The sequence below is a fragment of the Thamnophis elegans genome, chromosome 8, assembly GCF_009769535.1.
Source record: "Thamnophis elegans isolate rThaEle1 chromosome 8, rThaEle1.pri, whole genome shotgun sequence".
NCBI classification, from domain to species: domain Eukaryota; kingdom Metazoa; phylum Chordata; class Lepidosauria; order Squamata; family Colubridae; genus Thamnophis; species Thamnophis elegans.
In genome coordinates this window covers 78,495,867-78,516,350 of record NC_045548.1, presented here as the reverse complement: position 1 = coordinate 78,516,350, position 20,484 = coordinate 78,495,867, and the positions used below count along the sequence as shown (strand labels likewise).

At 45.0% G+C, this 20,484-nt stretch overlaps 1 protein-coding gene across 1 annotated transcript in view; it reads right to left on the bottom strand.

Moving 5' to 3' along the window:
• RHPN1 (rhophilin Rho GTPase binding protein 1) overlaps positions 1–11,519 on the bottom strand; it is a 55,220-nt gene extending 43,701 nt beyond the window's left edge. The window contains 1 exon segment of the mRNA XM_032222984.1: positions 10,938–11,519. Coding sequence (XP_032078875.1) covers positions 10,938–11,030 — 93 coding nt within the window. The 5' untranslated portion in view covers positions 11,031–11,519.
• Positions 11,520–20,484: the final 8,965 nt, after the last annotated feature.

The window sequence follows — 20,484 nt, the reverse complement described above, 5'->3', positions numbered from 1 at the left end:
ATAGCAGTAGACTTATATACCGCTTCATAGGCCTTTCAGGCCTCTCTAAGCGGTTTACAGAGAGTCAGCATATTGCCCCCAACAATCTGGGTCCTCATTTTACCCACCTTGGAAGGATGGAAGGCTGAGTCAACCCTGAGCCGGTGAGATTTGAACCGCTGACCTGCTGATCTAGCAGTAGCCTGCAGTGCTGCATTTAACCACTGCGCCACCTTGGCTCTTATAATAGAGCCATGACATGATAGCAGTCTTCCAATATCTCAGGGGTTGCCACAAAGAACAGGGAGTCAAACTATTCTCCAAGGCACCTGAGGGCAAGACAAGAAGCAATGGGTGGAAACTAATCAAGGAGAGAAGCAACTTAGAACTGAGGAGGAATTTCCTGAAAGTTAGAACAATCAATTAGTGGAACAGAATTTGCCTCCTGAAGTTGTGAATGCCCCAACACTGGGAGTTTTAAAGAAGATGTTGGACAGCCATTTGTCTGATGAAGTGTAGGGTTTCCTGCCTAGGCAGGGGGTTGGGCAAGAAGACCTCCAAGGTCCCTTCCAACTGTGTGATTCTAGTCTGTGATTCTATTCTTTCTAAACAGCTGGTTGGGTGTGGCCATGTTTAGTTTTGCAAAAGAGAGACGTTCTGCGGCGACAGCTGAACCAGCTGACGTTGTTATCACCCGTTGGCTGCACAAATTTAAGGCGTTATTTTGTTTGGCTGCCCTTACTGATTCTGCACGTAATGAGGTGGATTATCAACTCCCAGAAAGAAAACGCAAACACAGATTCCCATCACGCAGTTCCCGATCTGGGGAAGCCACGTTTTGCAAAACGAAGGAAAACAGGATGGAATAGTTAAGCCAAAGCAATTAAAAGCACTAGGAAAGGCAGAAGAAGACAAGAATCAATGTTAATATAAAAGAATATTTGTAGCTCGAGGTCCCTGATGTTCTCTGAGCTTGATTTTTTATTTTGCAGACAAATCATTACCCAACTAGGTGACGCCTTCAGTTCTAGAAGGAAGGGGCATTTGTGAGGAGGAGGAAGAGGAGGAAGAAGAACAGGAGGATGAGGATGGTTACAAGGTCCTTAGTGCTCCCAGAACTAGGTAGTTTTCTAGCAGGTTTCATTACCCAACTAGGTAACATCATCAGTGCTAGGAGGAGGAGGAGGTCGGTGCTACTGAACTTGGTGGTTTTCTTGCAGACATTTCACTACCCAACTACGTAACAACATCAGAACCACAAAATAACAAGAGTTGGAAGGAGCTTGGATGTCTTCTAGTCCAGAGGTCCTCAACCTGTGTCAGATGCCGCCCACTAGTGGGCTGCGTGGGGTTTGCAACTGGGCCGTGGAAACGGCTGGTGAGTGCACACTTGCTCATGTGCATAAGAGATGCACAATCAGTGTGCACGCTGATCGTGGAAATGGAGATGGAATGTGTTCCATCGCCGCGAGCCACTTTAAGATGGATGGACTTCAACTCCCAGAATTCCCCAGGCAGCTATTGAAGTTGAAGTCCATCCATCTTAAAGGGGCCATACTTGACAAACACTGGTCTATTCTTTTAGCATGCGGGCTGGGGGATTCTGGGAGTTGAAGTCCACCCATCTTAAAGGGGCCAAGCTTCAAAAACTTTGGTTTATTCTTTTATCTTCCGGTTTGGGAATTCTGGGAGTTGAAGAGCCACGCAACCAATTCAGAGACCCCATGAAATGGGATTACAGGTAGTCCTTCATTTACAACAGTTCACTTAGTGACCATTCAAAGTCACTGAAAGTGGCACTAAAAAAAGTAATCAATGATCATTTTTCACTCTTAAGACCGTTGCAACCTCTCACGCGATCAAAATTCAGACGCTTGGCAACTGACTCATATTTACGACGGTTGCAGCGTCCCATTTTGCGACCTTCTGACCAGCAAAGTCAATGGCGGTGTGTGTGTGTGTGTGCCAGATTCCCTTAACAAGCATGTTACTAACTTGGCAATGGCAGCGATTCACTTAACGACTCTGGCGAGGAAGGTCATAAAATGGGGCAAAGACTCACTTAGCCACCATCTCGCTTAGCAAAGGAAGCGTTAGGCTCCATTGCGGTCTTAAGTTGAGGACCGCCCGTATTTTGGAGAGAGGAAGAAAAATATAAAAGGGGAAAAACCGTCCCCTTTGCAAAACAATGTTTGCAAGAGATCCAATGGGTTCCCTTGGTCGAAATCCAGCCAGGCGGCCCTCGGGGCAAGCAGGCTGGAAGCAGATGGACAGAGGCCTCCTGGCCAGAGATAACGGCCCGGCCACACATTGCCATGGCAACCTCTTTCACCCCCCCCCCATACAATGTGTGTGTGAGGATTGTGTGTGTGTGTGGGGGGGTTGCTTTGCTCCCCCTCCCTCTGAAAAACTTCTGAGGTTGAGATTTGGAGGTGCCCCCACATCAGTTTTTTTTGGGGGGGGGGAAGGAAACCCCCCCCCCGAGGAAGGGAGGGAGTAAACAGTGTGAAGGAAGAAGGGGCCATGCCAGACCTGAGTTTTTGATTCCACTGTGCCTTCCTTTCCTTTCCTCTTTCTTTCCTTTCCTATCCTTCTTTTCTTTTCCCTTTCCTTTTGTTTCCTTCCCTTCTTCTTTCTCTCCTTCCTTCCTTCCCTCGTTTCTCTCCTTCAATTCCCCTTCCTTTTTCTTTCTCTCCTTTCTTCTCCATTTCCTTCTTTCTTTCCTTCTTCTTCTCTTCCCGAGTTCCCTTCCTTCCCCCTCTCTTTTCTTTCTCTCCTTACTTTCCCCTTCCTCTTTCTCACTTTTTTCTTTCTTTCTTCATTTCCTTTCCTCCCTTCCCTATTTCCCTCCCTTCCTCCCTCTCTTTTCTTTCTCTCCTTTCTTTCCCCTTCCTTTTTCTCATTCCTTTTTTTTCTCCTTTCTTCTCCGTTTTCTCCTTTCCTTCCTCCTTCTTCCCTCCTTCCTTCCTATTTCTCTCCCTTCTGTCTGTTTCCTCTTCCCCTCCGTCCTATTTCGCCTCCCTCCCCTTCCCCCCTCTTACTCCTATCCTATTTCTGCCTTCTTTCTCTCCTTCCTTTTTTCATTCCTTTTTCTTTCCCCTTTCTTCTCCATTTCCTCCTTCTTCCCTCCTTCCTTCCTATTTCTCTTCCTTCTGTCTGTTTCTTCCTTCCGTCCTTCCTATATTCCCTCCCTCTCTTACTCCCATCCTATTTCCTCCTTCTTTCTCTCCTTCCTCTTTCTTTCCCCTTTCTTCTCCATTTCCTCCTTCCCTCCCTTCCTCCTTCCTATTTCTCTCTCTTCTGTCTCTGTTTCCTCCCTCCCTTCTTCCTTCCTATTTCCCCTCTCTCCCTCTTTCCCTCCCTCCCTCTCTTACTTCCACCCTATTTCCTCCTTCGGTCTTTCTTTCTCTCCTTCCTTCCCCTCCATTTTCCCCCTCCCTCCCAACATCAATCTTGCAGGATTATTCATGTATTATTTTAACTTATTTTACTGTACTTCATTTAAACTACTGCACCCCCCCCCCCCGGCAAGCACATTGAAAACAAACAAACAAACAAACAAACGAAGAAACCCATCCATAATGAATCACAAAACAATCTCTGTTTTCTGCCAAAGATCTTAAGCCAAAAGTTTCCCAAACTTTTTCCTTCGTTACTCAAAACTGTTTTTCAGAAACTCAGGTTTCCCAAATGTAGGGGAAACACTTCCAGCTCATCTCCCTCCCCCAGAAGGGTTTAAATTATTTTCCGAAACTTGAGTCAGCGTAACTGTGATTTCCTTCCTCTGATACCGTCCAAAATGTGTTAGACTCTAGGTCAGTGTTTCTCAACCTTGGCAACTTGAAGATGTCCGGACTTCAATTCCCAGAATTCCCCAGCCAGCATTCGCGAATATACCTATACATCTTCAAGTTGCCAAGGTTGAGAAACACTGCTCTAGGTAGTCCTCATTTTATGACCATAATGGAGTCTGCCCATTAGTTGTAAATCGTGACGGTCGTAAAACAGCTCGCCATGCGATAGAGCCCATTCTTACCACTGTTTTCTGCATCGCTTGTTAAATAACTGCGTGGTCATTAAGCAAACATCCAAGTTGTTAAGCGAACTCATTGTTCGCTTTTTTTTTTTGTTGAAAACCAGAAATAAATGTGTTTTTGACAAAAAAAAAAGAAAGGGAATTACCCTCGTGTGGCTGTGGGACTCTGCAAACTGCTATAAATATTGGGGATAGGAGTAGCCATCAGAATTGATTTTATATACGGGTAGTCCTCGACATACAACAATTCGTTTAGCGACCTTTCAAAGTTACAACAGAAAAAAGTTACAGCAGAAAAAAAAAGTGACTGATGACCGTTTTTTCACACTTACGACCGTTGTAGCATCCCTGTGGTCAGGAGATCAAAATTCAGATGCTTGGTAACTGACTCATTTTTATGACGGTCGCAGTGTCCCAGGGACAGGTGATCCGCTTCTGCGACCATTCTGACGAGCTAAGTTAATGGGGAAAGCCAGATTCGCTTAAGAACCGAGTTACTAACTTAACAACGGCGGTGATTCACTTAACGGCCGGGGCAAGGAAGGTTGTAAACTGGAGCAAAGCTCACTTAACAACTGTCTCACTTAGCAACAGAAATCTGGAGTCCAATTGTGGTCGTAGGTCGAGGACTACCTATACCTATGGCGGGGGGGGGGATCATAAATGACTAAACAGCCGGTCGTAAGTCAAGGACCATATACTGCAGCTATAGTAAAGTCAAGTAGAGTATTTTTTTTCCCTTGGTTTCATGGCCAATAATTCATCATTCCAATGAATTTGCATTTCATCCTCATGCATTTTGCAAACCACAAATTTCCTGTTGCCTTTTTTTCATCTCAGGTCAGAGAAGATTAAACTTTCATTTTTCTTTTCGCTCAAGTCAACAAGGAAAGGAATTAAAAAAAACAAAAACATTCTAGCATAAACCGGTTGGGGGAAGTGGCAGCAGCTGTTGTCCAACAGGTTAAATGATTTACACTGGGTGAAACCAGTTTCTTAATAGCAGGAACTGCGAGAGGGATCTCGGAGACTTAGTGGACAATCAATTAAATAGGAGCCAGCCGTGTGCAGCGGCAGCCAAAATAGCCAATGGAATCCTAACGAACCAGAGGGATTCAATCAAGATCAAGGGAAGTACTAATACCACTCTATAAAGCCGTAGTAAGGCCACATCTGGAGTCCTGCATCCAGTTTTGGTCACCACACCATAAAGTAGATGTTGAGACTCTAGAAAGAGTGCAGAGAAGAGCAACCAGGATGATTAGGGGTTCTTAGTTGCGATCCATCGTGACTCCCATGGACCACGTTCCTCCAGGCCTTCCTGTCCTCTACCATCCTCTGGAGTCCATTGAAGCTCACACCTACTGCTTTGGTGACTCCATCCAGTCACCTCCTTCTCTGCCGTCCCTTTCTTCTTCTTTTCCCCTCCATCGTTCCCAGCATGAGGCTCTTCTCCAGGGAGTCCTTCCTTCTCATCAGGTGGCAAAAGTACTTGAGGTAGGTAGGTAGGTAGGGAGGGAGGGAGGGAGAGGAAGAGGGAGAGGGAGAAGGAGTGGGAGAGGGAGAGATGCTGTGAGTTGTGAAGTTGTGTCCGACCCATTGCAACCCCATGGACCACGTTCCTCCAGGCCTTCCTGTCCTCTACCATCCTCTGGAGTCCATTGAAGCTCACGCCAACTGCTTCGGTGACTCCATCCAGTCACCTCCTTCTCTGCTGTCCCCTTCTTCTTCCTTTGCCCTCCATCGTTCCCAGCATGAGGCTCTTCTCCAGGGAGTCCTTCTTCCTTCTCATTTGGTGGCCAAAGGCTTTGAGTTTCACCTTAGGATCTGGCCTCCTAAAGAGCAGCCAGGGTTGATCTCCTCTTGGACTGACCGGTCATTATTAGGGGAGGCTAAATTATATGAACAACAGTTGCAGGAACTGGGCCTGGCTAGTCTAGTGAAGAGAAGGACCAGGGGAGACAGGAGAGCAGTCTTCCAATATTTGAGGGGCTGCCCCAGAGAGGAAGGAGCCAAGATATTTTCCAAGGCATCCAAAGGCCAGACAAGGAACAATGGATGGAAACTGAACAAGGAGAGATTCAACCTGGAAATATGGAGAAATTTCCTAACATTCAGAACAATTAACCAGTGGAATTAACCAGTGCAGAGAAGAGCAACAAAGATGATCAGGGGACTGGAGACTAAAACATATGAAGAATGGTTGCAGGAACTGGGCCTGGCTAGTCTAGTGAAGAGAAGGACCAGGGGAGACATGATAGCATCTTCCAATATTTGAGGGGCTGCCACAGAGAGGAGGAAGGGGGTTAAGCTGTTCTCCAAAGCATCTGAAGACCAGACAAGGAAGAATGGATGGAAACTGACCAAGGAGAGATTCAACCTGGAAATAAGGAGATGTTTTCTGACAGGGAGAACAATCCACCCATGGAACAGAAGTTGCCTTCGGAGGTTGTGGAGGCTTTCAAGAAGAGACTGGACTGCTGTTTGTCAGAAATGGTGTAGGGTCTCCTGCTTGGGCAGGGGGTTGGACTAGATGACCTACAAGGTCCCTTCCAACTCTGCTAATCTCTTAATTTGGAACAATTCTGAAAAATAATATTTCTCCCCATACCAGCCATTTTTAAACAACATTTTAAGAACGTGATGTTTCCTATATTACAGAGTCTCAACAGCAGTGAAAAAAATTGACTTAGGATCATTTTTTCACACTTACGACTGTTGCAGTCATGGGATTTACACTCGAATGCTGAACAACTGACTCATATTTACGACGGTCGCAATGTCCCGGAGCCCCACGAACTCCAATTGCAACCTTCTTGAGAAGCAAAGTCGATGGGGAAGCCAGGTTTCACTCAACAACCGTTTGACTAAATTTAAGCACCGCAGTGATTCCCTTAACGACGGGGTTTAAGGAAGGTCGCAAAATGAGGCAAAACTCATTGAACTCATGTTTCACTTAGCCACCTAAATGTTGAGCTCAATTTTGGCCGTAAGTTGAGGATCACCTGTATTTTGACATGGAATTTTCTTGCATTCGTAATTATAGAAATGGCGTAAATGACCAACAAAATTTGTCACAATCAATGCAAGGAAACTCCAGATTCGAATAGCATATAGGTAGTCCTCGACTTACGACAATTGAGCCCCACATTTCTGTTTATAAGCGAGACAGACATTCAGTGAGTTCAGCTCCATTCTACAATCTTTCCTGCCACCGTTGTTAAGTGAATCACTGCAGGTGTTGTTAGGGACATGGTTGTTAAGTGAATCTGGCTTCCCCATTGACTTGGCTTGCCGGAAGGTCCCAAAACGGGATGACGCGACCCTGGGACACTGAAACTGTCATAAGTACCAGTCAGTTGCCAAAGGTCTGAATTTTGAATCACATAACCCTGGGGGTGCTGCAACGGTTGTTAAGTGTGAAAAGGGTCATAGAGTAACTTTTTCAGTGCTGTTGTCATTTGAACAGACCCCAAAGGGGGTCGTTGCAAATTGAGGACTATTTTAATTTAACACCCGACACGTTTAAACATTGCAAAAAGCAATTCTAGCAAAAGCAAAATACCTCCCTCTCATTTATTTTTTTTACAGCGATTGTGTAAAAAAATTGCGCACAATTTTGCAGTGACTGGTTCGCCCTTACAAGCCGCCACAAAAAAAATCCCTTTATCTACTTCAGGGGTTGTTGATGTGCCCCCCCCCCCATGCGCCCCTAGTATGAATTCAACCAACGCTGGCTGACTTACATTTATTTTATTATTTTTTTTAAAAAGGGCGCGAAAAGCACTTTTGCAAGCCTGCAGATCAGAAATCAGGAGCCGACTGGCTCCCGGGTTTACGATACTCCGCAGGCGGGCGAGGAGCGTCGATTGCAAAAGCTGTTTACAAGACAATCTCGAGAACAGGTGTGATTGAGCAAGGTGTGTTTGCAGGTAGCGTTGGGAAAGAGGATGTTTCGAGAGACGCCGACGCTGGGTGGCCATTTCAGGTCTCCCTTGGCCCTAAAAGCAGGCTCCAGAAAATGGGTCAACAAGAGAAGGTCTCGCTGGCCATCCAGAAGGCCCTTCTGGAGGTCACGTCCAAGCCCACCATCGATGTACAACTGTAAAAGTCCACTTCTGAATTAATTATTTTCTCGCAGGCATTTCAACATCCAAACCAGATGGATAAGCAGAGGCTGATGATCTTCCCCTACTTTGGATCATGAAACATCTGCAGGAAAACCACCAAGCTCAGAGAGCACCAAGGAGCCCACGGTCATCGTCCTCCTCCTCCTCCTCCTCTACTACAACCTCCTCCTCTTCCTTGCAAACCTCCCCTCCCTTCTAGCACGGGGGATGAAGTTCCTTAGTTAAGTCGTGAAACGTCTGAAAACAGGAAAGAGCCTAGCTCAGAAAGCACCAAGGATCCCACAATTCTTGTCGTTGTCGTCCTCCACTACCCCACTCCCTTCGAGCCCTGATGATATTACCTAGTTGGGTCACGAAACGTCTGCAAGAAAAACCACCAAGCTCAGATTGTACCAAGGACCCCACAGTCCTCCTCCTCCTCCTCCTCTTCCCGGCAAGCCCCACTCCCTTCTACCACTGATGATGTTCCCTAGTGGGTCATGAAACGTCTGCAAGGAAACCACCAAGCTCAGATTGCACCAAGGACCCCACAGTCCTCCTCCTCCTCCTCCCTGCAAACCCCACTCCCTTCTAGCACTGATGATGTTCCCTAGTTGGGTCATGAAACGTCTGCAAGAGAACCACCCAGCTCAGAGAGCACCAAGGACCCCCACAGTTCGACCCTGAGCTACAAATGCTCTCTTCGATGGGACCCTTTTCCTAAACTCTGATCCAGTTGGAAGCCGGTCAGAGGCTGTTGGGAGCCCAGGAAGATCTGGGTGGATTTCACTCCTAAGGATGACTCATTTTGGGATAAAGGGAAGAAGCGCGAGGGTCCCGTCTTTCCTTGGGAGCCCATCCCTGCCCCAACCTCACCTCCTGGTCTTCCCCATCTCGAGAAGGTTGTTGAAGACACATTGGGTCACAATGGGAAGAACCTGGAAAGTTCACTATCCTCCCTCCCCCCCCCCATGCCCCCCAAGGACTGAAGACTGCAGTTGGGCTGTTCAAATCTCACCGGCTCAGGGTTGACTCAGCCTTCCATCCTTCCGAGGTGGGTGAAATGAGGACCCGGATTGTTGTTGGGGGCGATATGCTGACTCTGTAAACCGCTTAGAGAGGGCTGAAAGCCCCATGAAGCGGTATATAAGTCTAACTACTATTGCTATTGCTATTAAGATGGTGGGAATTTTGGAAGGAGCGAGGAAGCTGAGCTAAAGGTGGAGCTCTTGCCTCACAACCAGGAGGTTGTGAGTTCGATCCCCGGTAGAGGCAGATGTAAGGTCTCCTGCTTGGGCAGGGGGTTGGACTGAGGGTTCTACAGAGGAATCATTTGAGTCTGTCATCTGCACCCCCCATAACTGTCTGGTTTGGCTCTGCAACCCAACAAGACAGACAGAGACTTCAGAGGATAATCAGAACTGCAGAAAAAACAATGACTGCCAACCTGCCTTCCATTGAGGACCTGCACACTGCAGGAGTCAAAAAGAGGGCTGTGGAAATATCTACAGACCCCTCGCATCCTGGACATAAATTGTTTCAACTCCTACCCTCAAAATGATGCTATAGAGCACTGCACACCAAGACAACTAGACACAAGGAGAGTTTTTTCCCGAATGCCATCACTCTGCTAAACAAATAATTCCCTTCCCAAACTATTCACTAAGTCTGCGTTACTATTAGTCTTCTCATCGTTCCCATCACCCATCTCCTCCCACTTACAACTGCAGGAGTGTAACTTTGTGGCTTGTATCCTTACGATTTATTTTGATATTGATTGTTTCCTGATTGCTTATTGGTACCCTGTGACTATCATTAAGTGCTGAACCTTAGGATTCTTGACAAATGTATCTTGTCTTTTTATGTACCCTGAGAGGATATGCACCAAAGACAAATTCCTTGTGTGTCCAATCACACTTGGCCAATAAAGAATTCTATTCTATTCTATTCTATTCTATTCTATTCTATTCTACTCTATTCAATCAAACTTGGCCAATAAAGAATTCTATTCTATTCTATTCCTGTTCTATTCTAGTCTATTCAAAATTCAATTCCAATTCCAAATCCTATCCTTATCCTATTCTATTCCTATTAATTCTATTCTATTCCTGTAATCTATTTTATTCTGTAAATTTTATTCTATTCTATTCTGTTCTATTCCAAATCCAAATCTAAATTCTACCCTTATTCCATTCCATTTTATTCTATTCCTGTAATCTATTTTATTCTGTAAATTTTATTCTATTCTATTCTGTTCTATTCCAAATCCAAATCCAAATCTAAATTCTATCCTAATTCCATTCCATTCTATTCCTGTAATCTATTTTATTCTGTAAATTTTATTCTATTCTATTCTGTTCTGTTCTATTTCAAATCCAAATCTAAATTCTATCCTTATTCCATTCTATTCTATTCTATTCCTGTAATCTATTTTATTCTGTAAATTCTATTCTATTCTGTTCTGTTCTATTCCAATTCCAAATTCTATTCTATTTGGTCCCTTCCAACTCTGTTAATCTGTTACTTTAGGCCTGGCACTTCTGCTCAGCCTTCCCCAACCTGGTGCCCAGCCCCTGGTGAGCTCCAAGATGCCTACTCTTTCCCATAGAAAGGAATCTAAATAGAATAAGAGAGTTGGAAGGGACCCTAGAGGTCTTCTAGTCCAACCCCCTGCTCAGGCAGGAAACCCTACACCAAATCTGGCACAGAAGAGGGGAAGTTGAGCCCGTTGGCAGGGAGAAGTCTACAGGGGGGGGTCTCTGCCCACCTACCCCCACCCACTCCCCTTGCCCCCCCACCCCTTTCAGCCTCACCTTCTGCAAGCTGCAGCTCTTGGAAAGATGCCTGGGGAAGAGGGGGTCCCCATCCGCCTCCCCTCCTGGGGGGCTCTCTTCTGCGGGGGTCATCTCGGCTGCCACCAAGTCAGCATCTGTCCGGGGGGGGGGATCGCAGGACCAGCAGACCCCCCCTGCCTGCTGCCCCCCCACCCAAAAATGCTTTTCCAAGTCTTTCCTGGAAGGGGAGGGCAGCTTTTCCCAACTTATTTGGGGGGGGGGAGAAGGGGACCCCCCTTTTGCAAGGGAGTCCTAAAAGCCCCCAATTAAAATCGCTCCAGCGGTGGGATTGCCCCCCCCCCACAAATAAATGCCAATTTTGCTGGATTTTTTTTTTTGCAAAAAATCTGGAGGTCTGCCAACTTTGCAAAGCTGGGGAAGGGGTTGCAAAAGACAGAGGGGGGGCTCATGCAACCCGGAATCCCGTCCCCCCCACCCCGGATCCAACGCCGCCCCTTCTTTCCCCAGCCGGAGCTCCGGAGTTTCGACTCTACTCCAGCCTTTTTCTCTCTCCAGCCTCGCAAGCCCAGGCAAGGGGGCCGGGCCTTGTCCAATGGCGGAGCCCCGTGGTCTGGAAGGGCGGCTCCCCTGACCAATCCAGAGAGGCGAAGGGAGGTCCGGCCCTGCCTCCCAGCGCCTTTCCCAGGGGAGTGGAAGGCGGAGCCGGAGGGGTTCGATCTCCCGGGGCAACCCCGGGGATTAGAACGCGGTGACGTCACCGAGGGAAAGAGCAGGCGGGTCGCGCGCTCCCTTGCTCGCTTTGAACTGCGGGGGGGGGGGGAAGCCCCTCTCGAGGCTAAGGATAGGGGAGGATAGAATAGGATAGGAAGGAAGGGAAGAGGAGAGGAGATAGAATGGAATAAGAATAAGAATAGAATAGAATTCAGAATAGAATAGAAAATAGACTAGAAAAGAAAAGAAGGAATAGAAAAGATAATAGAAAGAATAAAATAGAAAGAATAGAATAGTAAGTAGAATAGAATAGAATAAAAAATAGAATAGGATAGAAAATAGGATAGGATAGGATGGGATCATGGGATGGGATGGGAGGGAAGGGAAGAGAAGATAGAATGGAATAGAATAAAAATAATTAGAATAGAATAGAATTCAGAATAGAATAGAAGAAATAGAATAGAATAGAATTCAGAATAGAATAGAAGAATTAGAATAGAATAGAATAGAATTCAGAATAGAATAGAAGAATTAGAATAGAATAGAATTCAGAATAGAATAGAAAATAGACTGGAATAGAACAGAAAGAATAGAAACGAATAGATAATAGAAAGAATAAAATAGAAAGAATAGAATAGAATAAAAATAGAATACGATAGAAAATAGGATAGGATAGAATAGAACAGAATAAAAATAGAATAGGATAGAAAATAGGATAGGATAGGACGGGATCATGGGATGGGATGGGAGGGAAAGGAAGAGAAGAGAAGATAGAATGGAATGGAATAGAATAAAAAATAATTACAATTGAATAGAATTCAGAATAGAATAGAAGAATAGAATAGAATTCAGAATAGAATAGAAAATAGACTGGAATAGAACAGAAAGAATAGAAACGCATAGATAATAGAAAGAATAAAATAGAAAGAATAGAATAGTAAGTATAGTAGAATAGAACAGAATAAAAATAGAATAGGATAGAAAATAGGATAGGATAGGATGGGATGGGATGGAAGGGAAGGGAATAAAAGAGAAGATAGAATGGAATGGAATAGAATAGAATAAAAATAATTAGAATAGAACTCAGAATAGAAGAATTAGAATAGAATTCAGAATACAATAAAAAATAGGACAGTATAGAACAGAAAGAATAGAAAAGAATAGATAATAGAATATGATAAAATAGAAAGAATACAATAGAAAAAATAGAATAGAATAGAAAATGATAGGATAGGATAGGATAGGATAGGATAGGAGGGAAGGGAAGATGGAAGGGAAGGGGAGAAGAGAGGGGAGAAAGAAGAAGAGGAAAGAGAAGAAGGAAGAAGAAGCAGGAAGAGTAAGAGAAGAAAGAAGGGGGAGGAGGAGAAGAAATGAGTAGAGGGGAGAAAGAAGAGTAAAGAGGAGGAGGAGGAGGAAGAATAAGGAGAGGAGAGTAGAATAATAAAGAGAAGAATAGAATGGAATAGGATAGAATGCAGAATAGATTAGAATAGAAAATACAGAATAGAATAGAATGAAATAGAATAGACAAGGAATAAGAGCCGAGGCTACTTCAGCTGACTGTTAGCTGCAGTTTAGCAGTTCAAATCTCACCAGGCTGAAGGTCAACTCAGCCTTCCATCCTTCCAAGGTGGGTAAAATGAGGACCCAGATTGTTGAGGGGCAAGAGGCTGACTCTGTAAACCGCTTAGAGAGGGCTGTAAGCACTGTGAAGCGATATATAACCCTAAGTGCTACTGCTAAGATGGGAGAGAGGGAGGAAAGAAGGAAGGAAGGAAGGAAGGAAGGAAGGAAGGAAGGAAGAAAGGGCCGTGTTTGTCTAGTGGTTAGAGTGCAGTACTGCAGGCTACTTCTTTTGACTGCCAGCTGACTGAGGACCCAGATTGTTGGTGGCCAGAGGCTCTGTAAACCACTTTGAAAAGGCCGTAAAACACTGTGAAGTGGTATATAAGTCTAAGGGCTATTGCTAATAATGAATGGAAGATGATCAAGGAGAGATTCAACCTAGAAATAAGGAGGAATTTCCTGACAGGGAGAGCAATCAACCCATGGAACAGAATTTCCCTTCGGAGGTTGTGGGAGCTTCATCCCTGGAGGATTTCAAGAAGAGGCTGGACTGCCCTCTGTCAGAAATGATGCAGGGTCTCCTGCTTGGATGGGGTGGACTAGATGACCTGCAAGGTCCTTTCAAACTCTTCTGTGATTCTGTCTTCTGTTATTTTGGAAGTCAGCATTTTTGTTGAGCAGATAAAAAGAGGGAAAGACGTAAAGAGAAATCTAAAGCTGGTTCCCCAGCTCCAATCTGTTTTCCTTTGCAAAAGGGAATTCGATCTGGGCGGTGATAGATTTGGATGGAGGAGAGGAGCCGGAAGGAGCTTAGATACAACGCAGAGACTTTTGCGGCCAGATCCCATTTCTTTCCTGCTCTGGTGTTGATAGGGATGTTTCCCCTGCTCACTGGAGATACGCAGAGGACAGGAGAGCCTTGAGAAATCTTTGGCTTATCTCGGGCTGTGCATGAATAATCAGGACAGCAGCATCGGTGGTGATTTGGAGCACGGGAAACACGATAGGGACCAGCGGTGGTGCCATCGGTATCGTGGTGTTGGGAGAAACGTCCTCCTGGGTTCAGCTCCAAGTGGGGGGAAAAGACACTGGAAACATGGAGGCTGCTTGGAAAGATGGTTTAATGGTGGACCGGATCACATGGCAGGCAGGCAGAGAGAGAAAAAGAGAGGGAGAGAGAAGGGGAGAGGGAGAAAGAAAGAGAGAGGGAGAAAGAAAGAAAGAAAGAGAGGGGGGAAGGAAGAAAGAGAGACAGGGACAAACAAACAAACATCTTCTGGGTCCAGTTCCAAGTGGGGGAAAAGACACTGGAAACATGGAGGCTGCTTGGAAAGATGGTTTAATGGTGGACAGGATCACATGGCTTGAGCTCCTGAACAGAAAAAGGGGGATCAGATGCTTCCAGATGTTGGGTGAAGGAGAAGAGAGGGCAGAGATGCTGAAAGTCCCTGGCTTTATGCCCTCTCTGGCCTTTGATCTTGCGCTTGTCTTCTGATTGGTTGTCAGACTCCCATGGGGGGGCCATGCAGGGGCAACTCTCTAGGCTGCGCTTTGACTCCAAGTTTGGTTGAGCATCGCTTCTTCCCAGGTGCCCCGTGGTGAGGTGGGTAAAGGGCTAATACTATCATCCCTTCACCCCATCACCTTGGAGCTGAAGGGGGAGCTCTTTGTTATGTAGAATAGACTGCCTCGGCCCCGCTAATGGCCCATTGACAAAGGTGGGAGCTATTAAGAGTGATCTGTCCCCTGCCTAAAAACACAATTTCTCCATTTTCTGATCCAGGGAAAATATAATATTCTGCCTTTTCAGCATTTCCCAGGATATTTCGTTTTTTTCTAGGAGAGAGGGGTGGGTTTTGACTTCCCACAGTGGTGTAGGGCTTCTACTGATTCAAGGACGGATGGGTTGTTTACAGCGTTAACAGAGTTGGAAGGGACCTTGGAGGTCTTCTTTTTTTTTTAATTGTGATGGAGTGATGGAGCGCCCACAACCTCTGGAGGCAACTTCTGTCCCACTGGTTAATTGTCCTCGCTGTCAGGAAATTCCTCCTTACTTCTAGATGGCTTCTCTTCTTGATTAGTTTCCATCTGTTGCTCCTTGTTCTGCCCTCAGGTTTTTTGGAGAAGAGGTCTTCTTTGTGGCAGCCCCTGCTATCATGTCACCCCTGGTCCTTCGTTAGAAGCTGGATCTCATGATGACCATTGCTTATGAAGAGAGTTGGGGTCTCTAGGGACCATGTGATCCGCTCACTGGTTGTACTGAGCCACAATGTAGATTTATGGGTTTTTGTTGAGCACGATATGTCAAGTAAGTCAACTGAAGCTTATTCAACCAATCGCTGATGAGCAAATCAAAGCTTAAATGTGATTTGTGACCTCATAGACACTTGAAGCTGGTCTTGTAGACCATCACTTAATTGATGTAGCTCAGTCTCTGCTCACCTTGGCTTGAGGATCTTCAGCAAGAGAGAGATCTTCCATGACTCATGATTCATCCAAGTCCATCTCTCTTGACGTTGAACCTCAATCAACCTTCCTCATTTATTTATTTTTTAAGCCCCTATATCTAATCTCAATTTCTGGACAGCAGGAAACGAAGCCTTCCTTCATCCCCTCCATCTACATTTCTCTAGGTAAAAGTTATACTACATTCCTCTTCATGGCTTGTCTTCTAAACTCACGACTGTTGTCTTCTCAAACATGGAGCCCTGAATGTACAGTAGATGGAGTCAGGTGGAGGCATTAAAAAACCTCTTTTTTTAATATAGGTTACCAGCTGATAACCTGGCGTTTCTCTGGTCTTTATTTATGCTAATCCTATATTAGACAGGAAAAGGAATGAATTATATCTATAGTGTCAAGTCAAAGTAATGCTGGAATGCAGACAGACAGACAGACACATGAACTTGAATCCAAAATGTACACAATCGCTGTCAAAAGTACTGTGATTTGACAATATAGATATAATTCATTCCTTTTCATTTCAGCGGCCCAGGCGTTCCAGAGTTAATGCTGGAACACACAGACACAGACATAGACAGACACACCCACCCACACCAGGGGTGTTAGGGGTGTATTAACCCCAGAGTATTTGTTTCCAGAGAGTAAGTCATTTGTGTACCAAGTTTGGTTGAAATTTTTCAGCAGCCCAGGCATTCCAAAGTTATGCTTTGTACCAGTGGTGGGTTTCAAATTTTTTGGGAACCTACTCTGTGGGTGTGGCTTCCTTTGTGGGAATGGCTTGCCGGCCATGTGATCTGGTGGGGGTAGCTTGCCGGCCATGTGTTCTCTCTCTCTCTCTCTCTCTCTCTCTCTCTCTCTCTCTCTCCCTTTTGTCTCTCTGTCCCTTTTTTCTTTTTTTCTTTCATCTCTCTCTCTTTTTATTTCTTCCTTCCTTCCTTCCTTCCTTCCTTCCTCTCTCTCTGTGTCTGTCTGTCTGTCTGTGTGTGTGTGTGTGTGTGTGTGTGTGTGTGTGAGTGGTGGGTTTCAAAAATTTTTGGAACCTCTTCTGTAGGTGTGGCCTGCTTTCCGGGTCCACTGGTGGAACCTCTTCTAACCGGTTCGGTAGATTTGACGAACCGGTTCTACCGAATAGGTGCGAACTGGTAGGAACCCACCTCTGCTTTGTGTACACGTACACACACACACACACACACACACAATATCGATATGATATACCAATGGTTTTGGCTTTATTGTGGTTGCTGAACTTAGCCATTCTACTTGGTTGAAATCAGAGTGAAGCAAAGTATGGCTTAGTGGAGTTTTGAAATTCAGCTCCTAGGCTTATTAGGGGAAGGAAGCAAGGAATGCTGGTTTAATGTTGAACAGACTATGAATGGAAGCTTGTTTAGCCATTCCCACTGGCAGACAGATTCTGTGGGCTTCATGTACAAGCAAGAAAATTAATCCATTTTTTTTCCATCTGTCCAAAAACTCCTGTTTACAGGGTAGAGTTGAAATCTAACAATGATCCAGAGCTTCCAACATAATTGGTTTATGCTAGCATAGAATCGAATCTGTCTCAAAACCTTTGCATTTGGATTATATTCTGTCCCTTAGGTTTTATATGCTATTTTTCAAAATATAGTTTTCTCGAAACTTTTAGCCACATTAAAAACAATGCAAATATTAGAAAAAGAAGTGAAGAAAATAACAAATGAGAAATGAAATAGAAAAAAAAGAAAAATAGTTTCTCGTCTTCTTAAAAGAGGTTATAAATGCATTTATATTTTAATCTCTCTCTCTCGGGTTACTCATAATTTTCCCCTTTCCACATGGTCACCTTTGTCATCTTCAAACTCATAAATTACAAAAATCATTTTCTTTCTTTCTTTTTTCCCCATAAAAAGTTTGTAAGGTTTTTACCTGCTATGGTTTTTTTTTTAAATAATTTTATAAAACCTGGGTAGAGGTAAAGGTTCCCCTCGCATATATGTGCTAGTCGTTCCCGACTCTAGGGGGTGGTGCTCATCTCCGTTTCAAAGCCATAGAGCCAGTGCTGTCCGAAGACGTCTCCGTGGTCATGTGGCTGGCATGACTTAATGCCGAAGGCGCATGGAACACTGTTACCTTCTCACTAAAGGTGGTTCCTATTTTTCTACTTGCATTTTTTACGTGCTTTCAAATTGCTAGATTGGCAGAAGCTTGGACAAGTCAAGGGAGCTCACTCCATTACGCAGCTCTAGGGATTCGAACCGCCAAGCTGCTGACTTTTCTGATCAAGCGCAGCATCTTAGCCACTGAGCCACCCTTTATTAAACTTATGGAAGTCTAAAATACAAATAAAGATGAACGTATTGGGAAAATGGAGAAGGGGAAAAAAGGGAGATTTTTGATGCATTTGTCTTAATTTCTTTTCTCCTTCCAGAACTCTTGAGAATGTCATGGATTCCAGCCTGTGTAATGGATATGGTGTTCCCTTTCTGAGGTAAATTCAATAGGAGCCAGCCGTGTGCTGCAGCTGCCAAAAAAGCCAACACAATCCTAAACTGCATAAACAGAGGGATAGAATCAAGATCACGTGAAGGGTTAATCCCACTTTATAATGCCGTAGTAAGGCCACACTTGGAATACGGCATCCAGTTTTGGTCGCCACGATGTAGAAAAGACGTGGAGACTCCAGAAAGAATGCAGAGAAGAGCAAGAAGGCTCTTCTTGCTAAAACATATGAAGGATGGTTGCAGGAATGGGTATGTCTAGTTTAATAGAAAGAAGGACTAGGGGAGACATGATAGCATCTTCCAACATCTCAGGGGTTGCGTCAAAGAAGAGGGAGTCAAACTATTCTCCAAGGCACCAGAAGGCAGCATAGGTGGTATTTGGCAGCTGCCAAAAAAGCCAGTTCTAGGCTGCATAAACAGAGGTATAGAATCAAGATCACGTGAAGTCTTAATACTACTTTATAATGCCTTGGTAAGGCCACACTTGGAATCCTGCATTCAGTTTTGGCCACCACGATGTAGAAAAGATGTGGGGGCTCTGGAAAGAGTGCAGAGAAGAGGAACAAAGATGATTAGGGGACTGGAGACTAAAACATGAAGAACGGCTGCAGGAACTGGGTATGTTTAGTTTAATGAAAAGAAGGACTAGGGGAGACATGATAGCAGACTTCCAATATCTCAGAGGCTGCCACAAAGAAGAGGGAGTCAAACTATTCTCCAAAGCACTTAAGGGCAGCATAGGTGGTACCTTGCTCAATAGTAGTAACTGTGAGAGGGATCTTGGAGTCCTAGTGGAGAACCATTTAAATATGAGCCAGCCGTGTGCAGCAGCTGCCAAAAAAGCCAACACAGTTCTAGGCTGCATCAACAGAGGGAGAGAATCAAGATCACGTGAAGTGTTAATACCACTTTATAAGCCCTTGGTAAGTCCACATTTGCAATACTGCATCCAGTTTTGGTCGCCACGATGTAGAAAAGATGTGGAGACTCTAGAAAGAGTACAGAGAAGAGAAACAAAGAGGATTAGGGGACTGGAGGCTAAAACATGATGAAGAACGGTTGCAGGAACTGGATATGTCTAGTTTAATGAAAAGAAGGACTACGGGAGACATGATAGCAGTGTTTTGCTATCTCAGGGGCTGCCCCAAAGAAGAGGGAGTCAAACTATTCTCCAAGGCACCTGAGGGTAGAACAAGAGGCAATGGGTGGATACGTGTCCCGAGATCCTTAACAGTTTTGGGGTTTCTTGAAAGTTGAAATCCTGGAGTATTCTTGGGGGACGATGCAGCTGAGTTTTACGCACCTGTCTGAAGATCCCTTCTGCTGTGTTTGCATTTCAGAGAACAGCCGGCGTTAAAGAAGACCAGGCTTCAGACAGAAGAGGGGGCACATGTGGCCACATGTGGGAATAAGGCAGTAAGCATGGTGGAATTTTGTGTAGCATTTGCATTTAGTTGTGTGGTGGGAATGGCCTTGAGAGAAGAGGTGGGTTTCACATAATTTTTCCACCGGTTTGCCGCGTACCGAAACTGAGCATGCGTGCCTCCCGTGCATGTATGTGGCCTTCTGTGCATGCGGTTTTCTTGCATGCGCAGCTTGCATGCACGCACACTGCTTAGAAAACGGGGCTAAATAGGACGGCATAGAGCCGAAGCAGGTGGCCACTATCAGTTTGGCCGAACCAATCTGAACTGTCTGAATCCCACCACTGCTTGGGAGATAGGAGGAAGAGCTGCAGATTGGACAACTGGCAGATAAAAGATGTCTCACGCCACAGTAGGAAAAGGAGCATGGGAAGGGCCCAGAAGGGGACCCTCCCTAGTTTCCCAGAGAGTAAAAGAAGAGAGGGGCGAGAAATGTTTTTGTTCTTGCAAGATGCGACTACTTTAACCTTACAATAGAGATAGAGGTAATGCTTCTACAGACAGTCCTCAACTTGCAAACAGTTCATTTAGTGATCGTTCAAAGTTACAACGACACTGAAAAAATGTGACTTATGGCTGTTTTCCACACTTATGATGGTTGCAGCATCCCCACGATGACATGATCCAAATTTAGATGCTTGGCAATTGACTCATAGTTAAGACGGTTGCAGTGTCTCGGGGGTCGCACGATCCCCTTTTGCGAAATTCTGACCAGCAAAAGTCTATGTGGGAAGCCAGATTGCGCTTAACAATCAGGTGACTTAATTTATCAACCACAATTCACTTCTAGAAAGAGTGCAGAGAAGAGCAACAAAGAGGATTAGGGGACTGGAGGCTAAAACCTATGAAGAACGGTTGCAGGAACTGGGTATGTCCAGTTGAGTGAAAAGAAGGACTAGGGGAGACATGATAGCAGCC